General features: G+C 36.4%; 1 protein-coding gene across 2 annotated transcripts in view; it reads left to right on the forward strand.

Annotated features, from left to right (window-relative positions):
- The window catches only part of Diaph2 (diaphanous related formin 2), a 915,994-nt gene that overhangs the window by 513,897 nt on the left and 379,234 nt on the right, over positions 1 to 22,863 (forward strand). For both annotated transcript variants that reach the window (XM_045140096.1, XM_045140097.1), the window contains one exon: positions 17,776 to 17,900. In XM_045140096.1, coding sequence (XP_044996031.1) covers positions 17,776 to 17,900 — 125 coding nt within the window. The remainder of the gene's footprint in view (positions 1 to 17,775; positions 17,901 to 22,863) is intronic.

Raw genomic sequence — 22,863 nt, forward strand, 5'->3', positions numbered from 1 at the left:
TCACACAGGGCATACACACATGCACACATTGTGCATACACCATACACTACACACAGAAACACAATAAAAAGAGACAGAAGAAGAAAAAGAGCATCAAGTATGAGGTTCAGCTTGTGCTTCACTTACTTGGAAATATACTGTTTAACTAAAACTTGTATTCCAAAGTGGAAGTAGAGCACATTGATAAGAACACAGGCTGGAGGTCATAACTTTGAATGTTGGTTATGTCACTTATTGATTATATAACTGTAGCATTTTTTAAATGTTGCTTTGCCTATATTTCATATATATGTATGTATATATATATGCATCAATATAATAATATATTTCTTAGGGCTGTTTTGACTCAAAAATTGTGTGTGTGTGTGTGTGTGTGTGTGTGTGTGTGTGTGTACATACCCATATAATACTGAGTTCTGTAACTTGGTAGCTTTTTAAAAATATATAAAAATATCCTTTTAGGGCTGGAGAGATGGCTTAGTGATTAAGCACTTGCCTGTGAAACCTAAGGACACCGGTTTAAGGCTCAACTCCCCAGGACCCACATTAGCCAGATGTATAAGGGGGCACACGCATCTAGAGTTCGTCTGCAGTGGCTGGAGACCCTGGCGTGCCCATTCTCTCTCTCTCTACCTGCCTCTTTCTCTGTCTGCCACTCTCAAATAAATAAATAAAAATAATAAACAAAAAAATATCTTTTTAAAGCCTGTGACAACTTCAGAAAGAAAAGTTATGTAAGATATGCTTTGATCAGTTATTACATCTTTAGAAAATTCTAAGAATTCCTACAGTGGCATAGTGGAGAAATTAACTTGACTAAAAAAGTTGAATTTAGATTGCACTGTCTTATTTTGCAATAATGTTGCTGTGCAGAGGCTGATAGGAACCAGCTATTGAAGCTGTCTCTGAATTTTTCCTTACATGTGCTGCTTTTGTATTTTGTTTACCTAATGTGAGGGGTTCAGAAGAAAATATCCCAAGGATGTTGTGATCCTGTTTGAGGTACTGGACTATATGAAAAACAAAATGGCCAGGCGTGGTGGTGCACCCCTTTAATCCCAGCCCTCTGGAGGCAGAGGTAGAGGATTGCTGTGAATTCAAGGCCACCCTGAGACTACATAGTTAATTCCAGGTCAGACTGGGTCAGAGTGAGACCCTACCTCGAAAAAAAGAATGAAAAAGAAACCAAAAACAAAATGCAGGCGGGTGTGGTGGCTCATGCCTTTAATCCCAGCACTTGGAAGGCAGAGGCAGAAGGATCACTGTGAGTTCAAGGCCACCCTGAGACTATATAGTGAATTCCAGGTCAGCCTGGGCTAGAGTAAGACCCTACCTTAAAAAAGAAAAAAAGTTGTTCCCCCAACTTATTATTGTATTACTGCATTGTGGACTATACATATATAATCAAATCCCCATTATGGATTTAACCATTTGAATGATGCAAACAGACTTAGTCATTTTGTTTTTGTAGAAGAACCTAAAATCCAGTAGGTGTGGCCCTTATGTCTCTGTATTCTATGACAGTCTCTTTTTGCTTTTGATTTCTTTCAGTTTTCATATCCTTGTGAAATTTTTACACTGGGAAATTGCTGATGGGCCTCCAAAGATAGTATTTTTTTTTAATCTAGAACATAGGTCAGCAAACTTTTTCTGCACAAAGCAGGATATTAAGTGAACTATCCTCTGCCTTTGTATTGCAAAAGCTGCCAAATATCATACATAAATGAATGGTCATGGCTATATTTCAATAAAACTTTATTTATGAACACTGAAATTTGAATTCCGTACAATTTTCATGATTTACAAGATACAGTTGTTTTTTTTTTCAACTACATAACAATGTAAAAGCATTCTTTACTTAGACCACACCAACCCCTGCTCTAGAGTAACAAAACTGTGTGTGTGGTGTTTATACCTATGATATGGAATGTATTATTCACAACAATTTATTCTTAACAATTTCACTCCTCACTCCTTTGTTTCATAAGTTATTACCTGGATTATGAAAGAGCCTTTGACAAGATCATACGTGTATTTAAGCTTATATGAATTTTTGTCCAATTACTTGAAATTCTCTTAGCTTTTCTGTATAATTATATTGCCTAGTATTGACCCGCCTGTGTAGATGAGCGAAATTTTTCAATACCATTTCTTTGAATGACTTTTGAGATTAGTTTCTATTTAAATAGTACAAAAATATTTAGAATCCTTTGTGTATAAGTCTCTTCTGTGGGAGCTAAATGACACTTGAATGTAACATTTGAATAGGTGGAGTATTCTTTAAAAAAAGTTTACATGGGTGGGTACTTGCAAAGACTGATTAGCTAGCTCATGTATTCAGACCATACTACATATTCAATATTTTTTGGGCTAGATGTTGCTTCATAAAATATCCCTGTAGGAGGAATATACTCAAAGAACAATAAATACTTCTATGAAAATGTCATTACGTAACACAGCATGAAGCAGAATTACTATAGATAATGAAATAACTCCTTGAATATTTAAATAAGTTAATTATTTTCTTTGTTAGTTAACTATCATCCTAACTTCTAACATTCTATCCCTACAGTGTATAGAATGAATATGTGAATTAGTGATATGTAACTAACATTCAATGTTAGAGAATGCATTTTCATTCAAGAGGTTATTAAAACAAGATGAACAGCTGGAGAGACTGATCAGTACATAGATCAATTACTATACAGATGAGAGTACCTGAGTTCAAATCTCCAGGACCCACGTGAAGCTTAATGTGGTGGTGCATGTGTATAATCCCACTGTGGCTTCAGCAAAATTGAAGGTAGAGATGTTAGATTTCATTGAAAGCTCATGGGATAACTAGCCTGGGGGCCACCATGGATAACAAGTAGAGATGCTGCCTCAAACAAGGTGGAAGATGAGGACCATATACAAAATAGTCCTTTGAACTCTACATATATACACTTGCAACTCCTACACATGAACATGTGCACATGCACACAAGAAACACTCAGTTAACATGATACAGTCTATACTTTTATGTGATGCTTGTATTCTCTTTACATGAAAATATCAATTTTCTTTTAGCAAAGTTTTTCATGAATATCCCACTGAAGTTTCTATTATTATACTAAATTTCTTCCCTCTCTCTCTCTCATTCCCATATTGCTGGTTATCTGTTTTATACAACTATAAATAAAATCTTGTGGATTTCTCTCTTAAGTGGTTCATTCTTTTCTATAAGAGGATTTACTGTTTTTTTTTTTGTTGTTGTTGTTCTTGTTTTTTTTTTTTTTTTTTTTTTTCCTGTTAGCGCAGAATGAGAAGTCCTCAACTGAATGTTAAATACAAGGGCGTATACAGCTAAAAAAAAAATGTTAATAAAATAAATGAGAAATGATTTCCTATTTTAGGCAGAATTTAGTAAACATTTGTTATGTGGCAAGTATAGTTAGAAGTTTAGAACAGGAAGATTTAATTTTTTGTTTTTATTTTGATTTATTCATGTTTACAGTTCTGGGGATAAAGCCAGGGTTCTACAAGTCTCCTATTAAAAGTCAATACGTCAGCTTCTAGTTTTGCTTGTGTGTGTGTGTGTGTGTGTGTGTGTGTTTCCAAATTTCTCTTTTAAAGAGCGAAAATTCTCATGAGAGAAGAAGCCATGTAAACTATTAGAATGCAAGTAAAAAAAATAAGTCTGATAAGAATTCAAAGTGTTGTGGATCATGAAAAATACTACCACTTTATTTAGACAGTCATAAACTACTTTAAAACAGGGTTGAACTAAAGATGGATGGGAGTTTGTAGTGGCTATGTAGGGGAACATCATGCCAGAGACGGAAAAAAAATATAGTCAGGAAATAGTATAAAGCATAAGAAAACAGTATTGGCAAGTGATATTGAGATGAGGCTCAAACATTGAAAGGCGCTATTATACCTTAGGCTGTACATAATGGGTGAGCAACAAAACCTAATACGTACAAAGTTCACTTATAAGTGAGTTTATATGTTAAAAACATATTTGTCCTATTTATTTAGTCTAATAAGCCCTAAAGAGCTGAATTGTTTTTTTTTTTTTTCATTTCCTAGATAAGGAAACTAAGATTCATAAAAGTTAAGTATCTTGCCCAGAATTATAGGTTCTAGGGGAAGAAAAAGAATCAAAATGTATATATTTCTAGCTGGACATGGTGGTGAATACCTTTGATCCCAGCATTCAGGAGACAAAGGTAGGAGAATTAGTGGGAGTTGGAGGACAGCCTGGGACTACAGAGTGAGTTCCAGATCAGCCTGGGCTACAGTGAGACCCTATGTAAAAATATATACATATATTTCTGATTATAGATGCTATATTTGGGCTGGAGAGATGGCTTAGCGGTTAAGCGCTTGCCTGTGAAGCCTAAGAACCTCTGTTCGAGGCTCGGATCCCCAGGACCCACGTTAGCCAGATGCACAAGAGGGCATATGCATCTGGAGTTGGTTTGCAGTGGCTGGAGGCCCTGGCGCTCCCATTCTCTCTCTCTCCCTCTCCCTCTCCCTCTCCCTCTCCCTCTCCCTCCCCCCCCCCCCCGCCTCTTTCTCTTTCTGTCTGTTGCTCTCAAATAAATAAATAAAACAAGATAAAAATAGATGCTATATTTTTATAATAGCAACAAATTACTGAATTAACAATGTATTTTCTGTCCTAGAGAGGTGAAAACAGGTTTTAGTTTTTAAAAGATATTATTGTCCCAGTCTACACCCAGAATTAACAACTCTGATGCCTTATTGACTATTCTGGATATAATGTTTGCAAGAGGACTATTTAATAGGATCTATTGTTAATTTGGGTCCTAATTCAAGTTTGGCCCATGATTAAGCAACACTGTCTGTTCTAGGCACATTCCTAGAGGTGTTTTCATGGTATTATCTAAACTCAGCTTCATTGTATTTGATTTCATTTTTAGTGCCAGATTTTTTTTTTTATATTGACTAACTGGTTTTAGCCACTAGAGAAACTTTTTGAAAAGAACCTATGTAACGTTCCATACTTTTTTTGTCAGAAACACAGCATGACATCTGCTTTTGCCACAGCATGGAATTTCCTATGGTGATGTCAATAAAAATGGTATTCTTCAACTTTTAAACTGTCATATATACTTGATTCTGAAATACTATTTACCTACATAATTGCAAATATGTTCTAGTTGTCCCATATTGAAAGTATTATTTGGATGTATCATTTGGATATATAAGTATTTGCTCATTTTATTTTAATTTTGGTTATTTTTAGATAGTTTCTCATTATGTAGCTAGTCTAGCCTGCAGCTCACTATGTAGCCCAAGTTCACTATGTAGCTCAGGCTCATGGGTATCTTAAGTTACTGTGTAGCCCAGTTTGTCCTGAAACTCGCAATCCTCCTGTCTCACACTTCAAAGCAATGCGATTACAGTACAAATTGTTACCACCATGTGTAGGTAAATTGTGTGTGTGTGCATGTGTGTGTGTGAGAGAGAGAGAATGTTTTATTCTTAATCTGTAACTGATCCCTATAGATACTATTGAAATTACTAACAAAATAATAAAATAATTTAGGTAAAATGACCTGTAGTTATTATGCCTTCATTTCAGAACCCCAAAGTCTACAGATTACAATGACAATTATAACTTGCTAACTAATTGATATGTTGGTGATACTGTTGAAATGAATAAAATATTAGAGTCTTAAAGGAAAGCATCTTTAAAGATTTTATTAAACCCAGTGTAAGGATGCAGCTAGTGACTTGAGAACAAAATCTGATTCATGTAGCATGCCTGTTCCTCAGTATACTCAATCGTGGTAACCATAGTATCCAATATGATTAAAATGTAGGTAAGCATTGCTATTTGCCTTAAATCAAAACTAGGCAAAGGAAAATAATAACCAGTTGCAGTCATTACTCTACTTATTGCTATGATCAAACACACCTGACTAGAAGCAGTTCAAGAAGGTCAGTGTCTCATATTGCATGTATAATCAAGAATGAGTGCAAATTGGAAATGGTGGTGGTGTGTAAAATCTTAAAGCCTACCCCCAAGTGTCCCACTTCCTCCATCAGTGGTCCTTCTAAAGGTTTCCAGTGTCACCAGCTAGGCACCAGGTGCTCAAATACATGAGTCTATGTTGGATATTAAACATTCAAACCACAACACCAATTTACCAATAAGGAAATAAAAAATAAATTGCAATGACTGTTCAAAGAAATCCAGCATGAGAGATGTGTGTATGATAAAAGATTGCAGATCTGCAACTAGGAATAAGAAACATTATTGAGTGACTATTGACTATGCTAATTAAACACAGTGGGAAAGAAGGAAGAACTGATGATGAAATATTCATTGGCTACACTTTGCTCTTTGCTTTGTACCAGTGTTAATGTGACAATTATATGCATTTTGTATAATAAAAAAAGGCAAGTTATTTAAGTTCTCCTATTCCACTTTCAGTGAAATTCCTGCAAGTATTTTCATAGTTTCTAGGGATGGATGGATGTGTGTGTGTGTGTGTGTGTGTGTGTGTGTGTGTGTGTGTCTGTGTCTGTGTGTGTGTGTGTGTACACACTTATACATACATATACATATAATGAACTTCCTTCACCTCCAAAAGAATTAGCTTCATGGTTGTTATTGACAACATTTGTTTCAAGAAAAGTGTTAAAGCAAGTCTTCTCTCAGGGAGGAAAAACATCTTCATAGAAATATCATATCCATGGTACTTGCATAGTGTAGAGTAATACAGGGAGAGGCAGAAGAAAAGTACAAATAAATTACAAACATAGCCCTAAGGAAAATGGCCTTAACAAACATATAGAAATATTTGTATTTGAAATGAGGCAGGGATGCAGGAATTATTACCTAGATTTATATAGCCAGGAAACTAACTATAGACTAAATTATATCCTGGCAATGTAATGAAACAATACAACTATTCTGAAGTGGGATCTATATGCAAATGACTTTCGGTTCCCTGTGCCCAGCTCAGACCTCTTTTCTCCCTTGCTCTGGAATCAGCTGCTTAATTGAAACCTCAACATAGATGATTCATACATTCAAAACTTTAAAATTCAAAAGTTATTGCATGACATTTTCCACAAATCTTGTCTTTCTCTATTGTTTGTGCCAGGAAGAACCCTTTTTAGCACCCTTATCCCTACTCCTCCCATATCATCTATCTCAAGTGTACTTCATCTCTACTTCTAAAATACCCACTGTACCCCCCCATGGGAAAAAAACTGTCAATTTATGATGATACAGTTAGGCTCTTGTCCACCCATCTGAATAATAGAATGGGCAGATGGTTGAGGGTTAACAAATTAGGATTTATTTTCATGGGAACTCAAGAATATGCAAAAACTGGATTATTGGTGGCAGATTGTACTTGGAATATTGTTGTTTACAGTTCCAACTCTTGCTGGATTTTGGGACATGATTGAGAGACTCAAACAGTGTTACAGCTCAAGGTATGTACCAAGCTTTTGGAGACTGGTCAAAAGGTGTACTGTTAAAGCAGGTTCCAGAGTAGTGGGTCTAAGGGTCACGAATATTCTCTCTGTACCCAAGGCAAGTCTACAGATCTTCCTCTGAGGATCTGGGGCTAAGTTGTTACAAGGCTAGGGCAGGAAAAACTTTCCGTACCACAGAGGGAGATCTTCTCCCCATCAGCTTAAGAACTCTTCCTCTTAGTGCCCAATAAGAATCACATGGGGCCAGACTGGAGACATGGCTCTGAAGAGATGGCTTAGCTGTTAAAACACTTGCCTGCAAAGCCAAAGGATGCAGGTTCAATTCCACAGGACTCACGCAAGCCAGATGCACAAGGTGGCATGTGTCTAGAGTTTGTTTGCAATGGTGTGCCCATTCTCTCTATATGTCTGCTTCTCTCTCTCTCTCTTTCTCTCTCACACCCACACCCACCCACCCACACACAGACACACATGCACAACTTTCTGATACCATGATGAGCCCCATGAGCAGCAGAGTGGGACAGCAATGTGTGTTCCCTGATAACCCTCTCGTCACAACCGGTGAAGGACTTACCTGATTGCAAATTGTCATGAGGAAAGGGCTAAACTGGCCACAACAAAGCAGTTCATAACTGAAGGAATTATTCAGGCTCCCTGCCTGTACTGGTTTTACAAAAACATGGGCCAATTTCTGAACCCCAACATCCAACTTCATTGGTGTGGGGGTGTCTTTTTTCCTCTCTCAGCCTTTACTTGTCCTTTCTAAGCAACCAAACAGCCATCAACCCCTGCTCTGGTTGTGATTGTTTTCTACCTGTTCTCCTAATTTTCATTCCTAATCCCCTCTCTCCACTTTCCACATTGCTGTCAAATCATCTTCCCCCAAAATCTCTTCAGTGCTTTCCCACTACACTTAGGGTGATACTCAAACACCTTAGCATGGCCCCTACCTCTCAAACCTAGCTTCCATTTCCTATCTATTGTTTAGAAACCAGGGAAAAAAATAACTATCAGATATTTATGGACTGATGATACTCAGATATAATCAAGCCTTGCTTTATTTAAAGACCATTGTCAGTGTCAAGGAACTTAGAAAACAGTGTAACAATGTTCTTCCTCTAATTCATTTAGTTTACATTTCCAATGTCTTGTTTTTAGGCATATAACAACCCTGTCACCACTTACAATAAATAAAAGATTGAGGAAAATAAAAACATAGGGTTAATGTACCCTCTTGCAAGCATTTATTATCTGACCTGTAATCTTGTTATCCAGAAGAACTATTGCTAATCTGGGCAGCACTAATGGTGGATGGACATAAATGGTTCCAGCAATATGACTTCAGCATAATGTCACTGATGTCATGACAACCTCGGTTTAATTTGGGTAGAGCTGATGGCTTTGTATCTGTGCTTACCTGTGGAATTCATGCATTAAATTAATTCAAAAATGGGCCAAATGCAAGAATAAATATGCTTAATCATGTGATCCTAGTAATTTCCCTAAAATTTCAGGAGTAGAGTTCCAGGAACATATGACTGAAATCAGAGAAATTATACTCAAGAAAAATAACTAAGATTCTTATAATATGGCAGTATAGCTTTATGAAGATACTGTCTGTGTGTATCTAATTCTTGACAAATATAAAGCATGTGAGGGCTGGAGAAATGGCTTAGCGGTTAAGGTGCTTACCTCAAAGCCTAAGGGCCCACGTTTGACTCTCCAGGTCCCACATAAACCAGATGCACATAGGTAAGGTAAGTGCATGGTAACACATACCCACTGCATCTGGAGATTGATTGCAGTGGCTGAGGCCCTGGCAAGCCAATTCATTCTCGCTCTCTCTCTCCCTCTCAGTAAATAAATATCTTTTAAAAAAACATGTGAAAATAAATATTTCTTCATATGGATTACGAGGTATGCAAAGGGAAGACCTAATTGGTTTGTAGATTTGAAGGGACAGGTTAAAGAGCCTACACACCTGGGTAGTGAAGGCCATAGCTTGAGAGGCTGTGGACAGGAGGGGGCGCTGTTGATTAGCCTCCATCAGATTTCCATTTCCGCCAAGAGTTACATTTATGCCAGGGTGAGTGAGGCAGCATCCGTTCTCTCCGGGCCTGCTTCTAACTGAGACTGCTTAAAAGAATCTAGCTTTCTCCTCTTTCTCCTTCACTACCTTGAGACTTCACAGCCTGAGACTACACAGTGTTCCAGATCAGCCTTGGCTAGAATGACCCTACCTCGTAAAACCAAAACAAAAATGAAAACAAACAAACAAATAAATAAATAATAAAACAAAAGTTGGTATCTGGGTGGATGGAAGAGCTTTTACTGTAATGAAAGCAAATGAGTCTTCTTTCTTTCTTTCTTTCTTTCTTTCTTTCTTTCTTTCTTTCTTTCTTTCTTTCTTTCTTTCTTTTTCTTACTTTCTTTTTTCTCTTTTGAAACAGAGTCTACCTGTGTAAGGGGGTGGCTATCTTGGGTTTCCATCTCCCTACTCTTCTGAGAGATGGGATCTAATAAAAAGATTCTGTCATAAGAGAATTTATTCTTCTGATAATGAGAACAAATGTTGCCAGAAAGACTCTCTGCAGCTTTGCTTGATAGAAGCTTCAACTTATATATGTACTCCTCAGTCCTGGCCTTAAGATAAGACTGTCAGCTCAAGCAGGAGATTTCTATTTGTTTTCTTAGCCTTTGATTTGAAAATTCACACATAGAATTTGTTGTAGGCAGAATCGCATTTGCTGAAGAGACAGCTGGTGATCTGTGTGCTATTCTTCACAGGCAGTGTTCCCTGCTGTTGATTTGGTGGTTGAGCTACACGATTTTGTTTATTGCAATCGTTTTTTAGGTTTCACACTTCTCTCCCTCCTTTTCTACCGAACTCTTTCACTAATATCTTCCAATGTTTGTTGGTATGCTTTCTTTTCTTTTTGTTAGAGGCTTTATCTCTTCATTTATCAAGAATGCATGCAGGAGCCAGGCGTGGTGGCGCACACCTTTAATCCCAGCACTGGGGAGGCAGAGGTAGGAGGATCACCGTGAGTTCGTAGCCAGCCTGAGACTACATAGTGAATTCCAGGTCAGCCTGAGCTAGAGTGAAACCCTACCTCCAAAAACCAAAACGTAAAAGAATGCATGCAGGGACTTGAGAGGTTTCTCAGTGGTAAGGTGCTTGCCTGAAAAACCAAAGGACCCAGGTTCTGTTCTCCAGAACTCACATAAGCCAGATACACAAAGTGGCACATGAGTCTTAAGTTAATTGGCAGTGGCTGGAGACCCTGGCAGGCCCATTCTCTCCCTCCCTCTCTCTCTCTCTCTCTCTCTCTCTCTCTCTCTCTCTCACATAAATAAATAAATAAATAAATAAATAAATAAATAAATAATTATAAAAAGATAATGCAAAAATAAAAGATTTTGCACTGCAAAGGACACAGTGAAAAAAGCAAAAAGGCAACCTACAGAATGGGGAAATATCCTTGCCAGCTATATATCTGATACAGGACTAATATCTAGGATATACAAAGGACTCAAAAAGTTAAATAATAAGGAATCAAACAAGCCAATCAAAAAATGGGCTATGGAGGTAAATAGATAATTCTCAAAGGAAGAAATACGAATGGCATATAAGCATCTAAAAAAATGTTCTTCGTCCCTAGTTATCAGGGAAATGCAGAATAAAACTACATTGATATTCCGTCTCACTCCTGTCAGATTGGCCACCATCATGAAAACAAATGATCATAAATGTTGGCAGGGATGTGGAAAAAGAGGAACCCTTCTACACTGTTGGTGGGAATGCAATCTGGTCCAGCCATTGTGGAAATCAGTGTGGAGGTTCCTAAAACAGCTAAAGATTGATCTACCATATGACCCAGCTATAGCACTCCTAGGCATATATCCTAAGGACTCATCTCATTTCCTTAGAAGTACGTGCTCAACCATGTTTATTGCTGCTCAATTTATATATAATAGCTGGGAAATGGAACCAGCCTAGATGTCCCTCAACTGATGAGTGGATAATGAAGATGTGGCACATTTATACAATGGAGTCCTACTCAGTGGTAAAGAAAAATGAAGTTATGAAATTTGCAGAAAAATGAGTGGACCTGTAAAGGATTATACTAAGTGAGGTAACCCAGGCCCAGAAAGCCAAGTGCCACATGTTCTCCCTCATATGTGGATCCTAGCTACAGATGATGGGGCTTCTGCGTGAGAAGGAAAATACTTAATAGCAGAGGCCAGTAACTTAAAAAGGAGATATAAAGGGAAGAGAAAGGAAGGGAGGAGGGTACTTAATAGGTTGGTATTGTATATATATAAGTAAAATGATTGAGATGGGGAGGTAATATGATGGAGAATGGAATTTCAAAGGGGAAAGTGTGGGGGAGAGGGAGGGTATCACCATGGGATATTTTTTTTATAATCATGGAAAATGTTAATAAATTTTTTTTAAAAAGATAATGCATTCAGACTGATATTATCAGGCTGAATGTTAAGCAGTATGCCAAGTTAAGTTAAACCCAGTAATGCATTAGCCATGTTTTCTTGCTTCCGTTCTAATGTCCTCAGCATGATTTCAGGCTGTATTATGAATTCACTTTGGAGAACTACCTCATCCTCAATGGTATATGTTAGTGGTGCATATGAGCGCATGTTGGGAACATATGTCTTTAATTTCATTTTTATAAAGAATGGTAATTAAATTGAGCATAGTGACATAGACCTCTAATCAGGAACTAGCACTCAGGAGCCCGAGGAAGGTGGATCATGAGTTTGAAAGCAGCCTTGGCTATATAGCAGGACCCTGTGCACCCTTACAGAAAAAAAAGAATGCTACTTAAGTTATGTAGCTTGCTAACTTTTTAGGCAAAAAATTGCTTCAAAAATAAATCATGTGTAATAGTTGTGGTTTTGTTTCTATTATAGCAATTCTTTTTTGAGTATCATTTCCAATTTATTTTATTTAAAGTTCAAAGCAACACACAGTGATGAGATTTTGCTATTGTTACCTTATAAATACATTTGGTTCATTCCATGTATGGCATTGATATAAAATTAAACTATTAACTTATAAATGCACTTGAGAAAGGAGACAACAATGTCTATTGTTTACTATGCTTGCAATATCCCTGTCCTTTTTTTTATAAATGCTTTCTGGATGAGTCATTTTTTTTTATTTTTTTTTTAAATTATTTATTTATTTATTTGAGAGCGACAGACACAGAGAGAAAGACAGACAGAGGGAGAGAGAGAATGGGTGCGCCAGGCCTCCAGCCTCTGCAAACGAACTCCAGATGCGTGCGCCCCCTTGTGCATCTGGCTAACGTGGGACCTGGGGAACTGAGCCTCGAACTGGGGTCCTTAGGCTTCACAGGCAAGCTCTTAACCGCTAAGCCATCTCTCCAGCCCTGGATGAGTCATTTTAATGGCATGTCACTGTTCAGCTGATAGTAATTCTTCAACTAAATATATTCAGTTAAGGAAAATTATGGAGTACTAATGTTTGAACCTATTCATCTATAGAATTGCAAAAATATATTTTTACTTGGCCTTTCTTAGAGTCCAGACATAGGAAGTGCTCTGTTACTTTATCAATGCTTAAAATTAATAGAAAATTTTAATACAGACGAATAAACCCACAAAAGTTCCTGGGAAAGCCTTTATACTTACATAAAATTATGCATTCTAAATACAGTCGAGTAAATGTTACTAGAATACTATGATTATTTACCCTTAGGTGTATATTACTTCTCTTATATATTATTTAATTGTCAGTCTTTCTGTAACAGGGTTTTTTGGGGGGTTCAAGAAAGGTAAACACCAAATCCTGACTTTGTGTCTGTTTTACCAAAGACTTGAAATAAAGCAAGAATGAAAAATGTTAATTATTAAATTATTATATTTGCTCAGAAGTAAGGAGGAGTGAGGGAGAGTCCACAGACCAAGGAAGAGGGAATGGATGCACCTACATAGCCCAAGAGCCTATGTGGGGAGTGCACATGAGCCTGAACTGTCAAAAGGGATTTAGAAAGGAAAGAGAAGAGAGTTCCTGCCATGTGGATGACAGAAGGACATAGAAAGCCCATGCGAGAATATTGAGTCAGGGATCTCCCCTCATCTCAGCCAGGCTAAGATGGGGGAGACTTACCAGGACAGGAACCTGGAAGTTCAGGAGAAATGACCATCCAACAAAGATAGGATCTATATATAATCTTGTTGTGATAGGCTTTAGCCTCAGATGCCAGAGGGTCTGAGAGAGGGCTGATTGGTCTGGACTCAGGGGTCTTGATCAGGAAGAGATTGTCACTCCTGAGTAGGAGGTGAGAGAGTTGATTGAATGAGATGGAATCAGCCACTGAATTCTGGTTTTGCTGGAGGAAAAGGTAAGGCTATATGGTGTAAGCACCTACTTGTTTTCCAGGTGGCAGGCAGAAATCAACTTAAGATTATCTCTATGAGCCTTTTTCTATCTACCTAATAATTATCAGACTAGAGAATGTTGCCATAGTACTGAGGGTTTTTTTCCGTTAAATGTATATTACTTCTCATATATTATTTAATTTGCAGTCTTTCCATTCAATGTCACACTCAACATATTTATTGTATACTTTACTTTTCTTAAAATCATGAATTGGAGCAATTCTGACACTTAAAATAGTTTGAATGAAGATCAGGCCACTAGCATACATTTTCTTAAAACCAAGAAAAAGACATAGGTTCATTTTTCAACTGAAGCAAGTAGATAAATAAGATTTGTTGGGAAAGTTTCTCCTACATATAACTCAAGAGAGTATATTAAGCTTAAAAGGTTATTTATGTTGTACATGAAAGAAAGCTACCAAGAACCTGATAGCTATAATTTATTTTTTACTGTTATAATTCAGATTCAGTAATTCAGTAGCAGATGTAAAAAATGAAATGAGAAAAAAATTAAGTGCCACAAGACTGACTAATCAGTCACTGAAAATGCCTATAGTGAGAATTTACTCAGATAGAAAATATTTGCTCTGTCATTAAAGACTCCCTAATTTATATTAGTGAACTAATGTAGTGACAAGCACAAAAATACACCCTGAGGCTGAGCCTATGCAGAAGGCAATCTTTTCTAACGCACTCTAGTGCTTAAATATTCTTAGATTTGCATGTACATTCATGTCTCTGCCAGCTCCAGTGAAAATACGCCCCCCTCCACTTTGTTTGGCCTTTCTGTGTGACATTTCTCCCAGGCACAGAGCAGTACCCATCTGAAATGATAATTCTCAAGAGATAAGGGAGACACGTTTGTAAGGACTATGACTAATTGTGAGGAAGACGAGTTCTACTTTTCTTGACCTCGCTTGCAAAGAGGAAAGCTGTGTTCTATGATTCTCATTCTAGAGATGTAAGAAGAGGAGGTCAAAGAGAACTTCCTTGTGGGCAAATCTTCTGAGGTTAAAAGTGCTCAGCATGCCAACCTCCCAAATGAGTTCTGAGTCCCAACATCAGCTCAATGTTTTATGAAGGTGCTTGTGTGTTCATGTAAATGATGCAGAATGAAGATTTCTAAGTCAAAATAAAAAGTGATATGGGAAGTGATCTGTGAATTAGAAGATAAATTGGAGAACAGATCTGGATTGCTTCATATAGACTAAGGATTTGACATGTAAATTTGAGCACATGTAAATTTGAGTTTGTTTTTCTGAAAATACTGATTCATTCAAAATTTAACTTTATAATAAAACCAACTATGATACATAGCAACTTCAACTTTGGCTATTTTGTATTAGAAAATTAGAAAATAGTCCTTGGGGAGTAGATATTGCTCATTAGTAAAAGGTGTGTGCTTACAAAGCCTAATGGCCCAGTTTCAATTCACTAGTACTACATAAAGACAGATATATAAAATGACACATCTGTCTGGAGTTTATTCTAAATCATCCATACATCTTCACCCACTCTCAAGTAAATAAAAGTTAAAAATAAAAATGGAAATAATGTTACCATGTTATTATTGGCATTAGTGTGATTTTTAGTAGGAAAATATCAGTAGTGACCAAACATGGCCTATATGGCCGTTTTGTTAATAACAGAAAAAGTGACATTAGTTTATGTATTCTTTATAGAGGAAATAATTAACCTTTTCTTCTACCCATTTCCAATTCCTTGGCTCAGATCCTGTAAGGAAACATTAACAAAATAACACAAATTTATTTGAATTTTTTTGTGACACAGGAGCTTTCATAAGGAAATTAAGATACAAAAATACAATTAAATTTCAGGACTTTCTGTAGTAAATTTGGTGAACAATGTAGAATCCTGAAAATAAGTGACAGGAGGAAGAAAATGCATGTGCTAAGCACAGTAGACTTGGAAATATTTTTCTTTAATATTTTCTTTTTATTTATTTCAGAGAGGGGGAGAGAATGTGTATGTCAAGGCCTTCAGCTGCTGCAAACGAACATCAGATGCATGTGCCACCATATGCATCTGGCTTACCTGGGTCCTGGTGAATCGAACCTGGGTCCTTTGGCTTTGTAGGCAAGCACCTAACTGCTAAGCCATCCCTCCTGCCCAACTTGGGAGTATTTTTGAAGCTGTTGTTCATATTCCTCTCTTTCCCTTCATCTCCAGAGATTGGGATGCCCCTGTCATGCTGGGTTCAAAGCGACACCTGGGGTTCTTATGATGCACTCCTGGGGAATATCATAAAGTCCCTCCTATACTTGTTATTTCTCAAATTCCTTCAACTTGAACTATTCAGTGTGTCAGAATGCCAGACTTTAGAGTACTGTATCTTGATCTACCTCAAATCCTTGTAACACAAATTGCTTAAACAACTGGTCAATTTCAGATCTTCAGTTTCTTCATTAAAATAAGTGGGGATGGAGAAACCTTTTGAATCATTGGGAAGACAATAGAGGAAGAACCCAAGTTAAAAAAAATAATTGGTTACAGTGGTGTCCTTCACATCAAGCTCATCCTTTGCAAGCAGCCTATTTTTGGCAAGACAAATCTCTCTTCATCTTTTCAGTGAAGAATATTTTCTAAACATGTCAGATCTAAACAAGTGGAACTAAATTGGACAGAGCTATTTAAATTGATGGATTAGTAGAAAAGAATAGTTTTTAGGTTTGGTGTTTGATTTTCAATTTCTTGGACTTTCATTTGTATTTAAGGTGATTTCTCCTTGTTGAATTGTAAAGGTAAGTCTATCATGGTGATGAATGTGCATCAGAATAATCTGTCTGAAATTTTCCAGAGGGCTGATATTGTCAGTCTCTTGAATTTTTCATTGCAATGCTGATAGGGATCTGAATGATGTAATTACAGATCTGGATGATGTAATTTTATTTTTTTTCTTTTAAAAGTTGTAATATATTTTATTTGTGTTTCTCAATGTTTAATGAAAACAAGATATCAGAAGCTTAGATTTAAAAACCAAACTCAAAGGCTACCTATCAAGTTGTAACACTTTCCTTGTCTCTTCAACAAGAATCCTATAAGATGCTATTGTTATTGATAGAAGTCTCTTTGTATATAACTGGACTTCATGAAGCCATATATTATAAGGTAGTTTTCTAGTACCTCTAAAAAGGCTTCATGAGAGATATGAAATGTGTATATGTTTAGGGTTGGTTTGAATACAGCACTTAAATTATTAGTTGTCAATGAGGGAAAAGGAAAAGTACAGAGAATGTTAGGGGTAATTAAAGCAACTAACGATAACTTTTGAAGGCATGCTAAAACTTTGTAGGTATGCATGTGCATATGTGTTCACAGGTGGTTGCTCTAACTATTCTGTATCAACAGTTCTTTTTCACATATCTGTTGAGTATGAAAACTAGTAAAGATGAAAACTTTTACCATAGGTGTTGGTTTGTAAAAACTTAAGGAATTTTGAACAAAATCAAACATTTGAACATTTTATATGATTTAACCTTAAATCATTTATAGAACCAAGAACATGCATTAATATGATAAGGCTTCTTTGAACCTTAGTTTCTCTTTAATCTTCAAATTAGATTTAAAGAATTAAATATTAGAAGATCCATCAATAAATTTAAATAGAAATGGGTTCTTCTGAACTAATGAGTAAATAAAATGGTGACATTCTCATATTAAATATGATGATTTTGTATATTATAGTTCACATGTCCATTTACTCCATAGTGAGTAGAATTTTTATGAGCATCAATTCAGAAAAATGCGAGATAATTTCATGGGACAGTTTTTTTTCCATGTTAAAAAAAAACTGCTTTAACAGTTTTCAGTTGTTTTATGGAATACATGGCAAATATTCTAAACACTTTTCCCATTGTTCTTTAGTTTCAGCACAAATTCTCAAGAGCAACCTCACAACGATGGAGCAGAATATTCTTCATCTAGAGCGTGACATCAAGAATTTCCCTCACACCGAAAATCCTCATGATAAATTTGTGGAAAAGATGAGAATATCCTTTATTTACTTAAACATTTATTTGTTAGTCTCTGCTTCTGTCTACCTATCTATTTAGTATGTGGTTAGTTTTAGAGTTACTAGTCTATAGCACTGTCTAGATGAATTTGTATGTTGTTTTTATGTGAGCAGCATAAATTTTGTTTCATGTTTTTTTTTTTTTTTTTTGTGGTAATACAAGGTACTATGTAGTCTCAGGGTGGCCACAAACTCAGTGCTTATCCTTCTACCTGTCTCCAGAATGCTGGGATTAAAGGCATAAACCACTATACCCAGCTTTCATGATGTTTTTAACCAGGGAGAATAGGCAAGGGAACAATTAGATCAGAAAAATTATCATTTCTCAAAGACAGATTTTATTTGAAAGCAGCCCACAAAGGTATGCAAGGTAAGCTTTATGAGTCTTGATTATACCTAAAACAAAACAGAATTTTCTTATGTAAACAAGTGATTATAGGAGATGATCAGTATTATATTTTGTTTTTTAGTCTTAGATTGTTTGTGTCTGTTTGTATATGTGCATGTACTTATGAATTTTGTGAGTGCTCACATACATTTTGAGGATCAGTGTGAAGATGACTAATATCAGTGCACTGAAAGGATTCTCAAAGGAATGGAGGTATAAATGATTTGATCTGTAGGTGATATATTTAAATTGTAAGATATGCATGTGTGGGTATGTGTGTGTATAAATATATACCCATTAAGTATTTCTTGATAAATGAAAATTCATGAAATTTATATTAGACATACCATGTGCTTATAAATTATAGAAGATCATGAAAGGAGAACTTGAGGAACAGCATTTAGCATGAATTGTTTAATGCTAAAGCTGCCATCTGATGATAAACTATATTTAGAGTGGATTTCTTTTTTCTATTGTGATTTTCAAAAGTAAAAGCCATATCCTCCTCCTCTGGGTTTAAATAAATATCTCAAACTGCAGATTGATTCACCAGTTTATATCTGTGCAGGGAATAAATACTGTAATTTTTTATCTGATAATAAGTAAGTTCCCTCAACAACTATGGGTGTCACCTTCTCTCAAGGTTAAATATATTGCCTTTTTCTTTTCTTATATACTTATTTCTACCATATGTGGAAATTATGGCTCTGATGCAGAGCATTATTTAAGAAATACAATTTACATATTTGTAAAATAATAATATTAATAAGTCTATTTCACTCTCCATGTTTTGCTTAATGAATTAACATTGTTTGGTCCTTTGATAGTGCCCAGTACTTTCATAAATAAGAACATTGAAGTGATATGCAAGTGATTTGAGGCAAGACATCCTCAAATAACCTTGGGTGTATAACTGGCCACATTGGGATACTTAACATGAAGGCTTCAGTTTACTTCTCCTTGAAATTTTTTTTTGTTTTTAGTCAGACATGCCATTTTGTCCTGTAGCTAGAAGCGCAACCTCCTTTTTTATATTTTCATTTGGGTTTTTATACAATATTTTAAATTGTATTACTAATCTACTTATAATTTTGAATATTTTTTTTCTATACTTGGCTTATGCCCACACAGCAGCTTGTAACATTTAGTCTTTCCTACTCATTTTGAAGAAAAAAAATGCATTCCAAACCTTCATGAACTAGGCCTGGATTCCTTATTGTATTTATCTCTTTATGTTGCTAACTAAGCACTTTAAATTGAAAATCTGGGGCCTTATGTATCTATATGTTACAGATGAATGGATATTCTTCATTTAAGTTGCACTAAAGTATGACTATTTGTCCATAAGAGGATTGAAAACTATATTAAGGTACATGGGAATATTCCTCAACATATCATATTAACTAAGAGCAAAATAAAATTCATCTCAGAGCAAAAGTTAGAATGTTGAGCTACTTGGTTGAAAGCCATAATTTAAAAAATCATAGCAGTAAAATTATTGTTTAGATAATTATCTTAGAAATCTCTCTGGGCACTCACTGAGATTGCCAGAATTCTATAAATAGTCAACAACAATCACGATTATGTCATATATCTTATATTTTTAAAGATTTTTCTGCTGTTCTGCAACTGAAAAAGAGAAGAAAAGTTTTGTTATAAGACTGCTGATTCTGCTTTAAAATTAGAACTCTGCATCTATTTTAAGTCTATGATTATTTTTAGTAGTTAAACTCTTATCCCCTGGTGCCATTAAATTATTTTGCTTCAAGTTACTGGCCCCTTTAAATTGAATAAGTATGGTGTAAGTATGACTATAGCTTATTTTGAAGGTAACCTTACCTCCTTTAATAGAACTCTCTGTAAGGACCTTGACTTCAAAATCTAGAGAGTACTCCCATGTCTGTGGGCTTTGCAAACAGCAACAAAATAGGAACAGCAATGGTATAATGGCCACTAAATGTTCAGGTTGAATAACCTCCAAATCCCTAGGTCAGGCTATGTCTAAAAGTACCTCATGTTACCTCTTTCTCTTTCATTGAGCAGTAACCATATTCTAAGCATTGTCTAGCCATGAAACTGATGCAGTTCACACATTGGAAAACTGGAATGTATCCTGCTGTTAATCTTTTGTTTGCAAGCTATTTATATGGATCTTCATTCAGCAGAGATTATATCTGATTCATTTATTACCTTGTATCTATCACAGTAAGTATCACCTAGCACAATGTAGGCAGTCAGTAAATGTTTGTTGAATCAAAGAATACCCAATATAATGGAAAGTGGAGTTTCAAAGGGGAAAGTGGGGAAGGGAGGGAATTACCATGGGATATTGTTTACAATTATGGAAGTTGTCAATAAAAAATTTAAAAAAGAGTTGGGTGTGGTGGCACACACCTTTAAGGCAGAGGTAGGCAGATCGCCACAATTTTGAGGCCACCCTGAGAATCCAGAGTGAATTCCAGGTCAGCCTGGGCTAGAGTGAGACCCTACCTCGAAAAACAAAACAAAAAAAAAAAAAAGATAGGTAGATAGATAGATAGATAGATAGATGATAGATACATAGAATGAAATTTTTAAAAAGAATGCCCAATATCTAGGGACATTGTGCTAGACCAGGCTTCTTCTAATTTACCTTTGCATATCCTAAAGTATCTTCCAAAACACTAGTAGACTGTACTTATAGTTATAAAATAAATCTTCATATAAATCTTCCCAGGAACTTAGGTAACTTTGAATTATTGTTTTAGAACATATCTGCCAAAATAAAAGGTATAATCAGATTGGAAGTCATGACCAACCACTTTTAAAGTAAATGTCAAAAAAAATGATCATAAAAAAAGAAAGTAGAAAGCTCTGAAACAAATTGTGGTAATGTATGCATGACTGAAATCCCAACACTGGGCAGACTAAGGCAAGAGAGCTGCCATGTATTTTTGGCCAGCCTGGAATACATGGACAAAATCTATTTCACACACATACACAAAACAAAATCAGAAAACAGCTCTCCTGTGATTGAAGTGAACCCTGTTTCCAGCCTTTATAAGAAAGTCCATCACCTTTGTCTTTCTTTTTGTAAGAGAATTAAAAAAATATATTTTATTTATTTATTTAAGGGGGAATGGTTATGCCAGGGACTCCAGCCACTGCAAACAAATTCCAGATTCATGTACCACTTTGTGCATCTGTATTTATGTGGGTACTGGGGAATCAAACCCAGGTTATCAGGCTTTAAAAAGAAAGCACCTTTAACTGTTAAGCCATCTCTCCAACCCTTATTTATTTATTTATGAGACAGAGAAAGAGAGATAAAGAAAGTGAATGAGTATGTTTATGACAGGGTCTTCAGACATAGCAAACAAATTCCAGGCCCATATTCCCCATTGTGAATCTGGCTCTATGTGGGTACCAGCTAATTAAACCCATGCCATCAGGTTTTATGAGTAAGTTCATTTAATCACTGAGACCTCTCTCTAGCCCCTCTCTCTTTTTTTATCCAAACTTGCTGTTTATTTTAACTCAGAATGAAATAGTTTAAGGGAGCAAAGTTTTCTTCCCTCAATCATTAAATGTGATACATTGTTGAGCTTTGTTGCAGTTAGCTTTTCATTGCTGGCAGAAAGTATCCCAGCAAACACAGGAAAGGAAAAGGTTTATTTTGGCTTACAGTCTAGAGAAGAAGCTCCATTGTGGGGTTCCCCAGAGGGGTCCCTGCTCAGGGCTGTCTACGCAACCCCAAGAACACTCACGCAGGACGCTCTCAATGCAAACCGCATGAGGTTTATTGAATCCGATGCATCGGGGCTCAACACAGATTCCTCTCGCAGGAGGGGTGAAGAGCCCCTAGCAACGGGTTTGGTCAGCTTATATAGGCTAAAACCACAGGTATGCAGAGTCATAGGGGCTTTCCAGCCGTGGGTCCCTCTGATTGGGTGGGGACCACGGGGTGGGCTCGTGTCTGGGGACTTCAGGTATGTGTTGACCGTTGATTGGTTGTGTCCAGGTGGGGAGTTATCTTAATGAGGAACTCGAGTTCCTGGAATTTAGGCATTGTGTAAGGCATACAAAAGGTCAGGTCCTCATGGTATACTTTTTACAAAATGGAGGCAGTTGCAAAATGGCGGTTCTGTGATTCAGTGCAGCAGCAAGCAAGCCATATTACAGAAGCTTAAAAAGACAGGTTAGCAGAGCAACTAGAAAACAGGGCAGCAGAAATAGGGCAACTTTTATCCTTTCACATGATGGCAGAGGAAAACATGGTATGAGAAAAGGCTGGACATAACCCTCTGGCCATCAGCAGCAAAAGAGTGTGCCAAACACTGGCAAGGGGAAGCAGTAACACCTGTAGGCCCTCCCCCAACAACACACCTCCAATAAGGTTGCAATGCCAAATTGTCATCAGCTGGAGATCAAGCAGTCAGAAAACATAAGTTTATGAGGAGCCCCTAAATTAAGACACCACAACCCTCATATTGCAAAGCAGATTAACAGTAGAAAAGCACACAACTTTAATGAAAGGATTTCATGGCATAGAAGCCTTCAGATATGAACACTA

Source organism: Jaculus jaculus, chromosome X (assembly GCF_020740685.1).
Source record: "Jaculus jaculus isolate mJacJac1 chromosome X, mJacJac1.mat.Y.cur, whole genome shotgun sequence".
In the NCBI taxonomy this organism is placed as follows: domain Eukaryota; kingdom Metazoa; phylum Chordata; class Mammalia; order Rodentia; family Dipodidae; genus Jaculus; species Jaculus jaculus.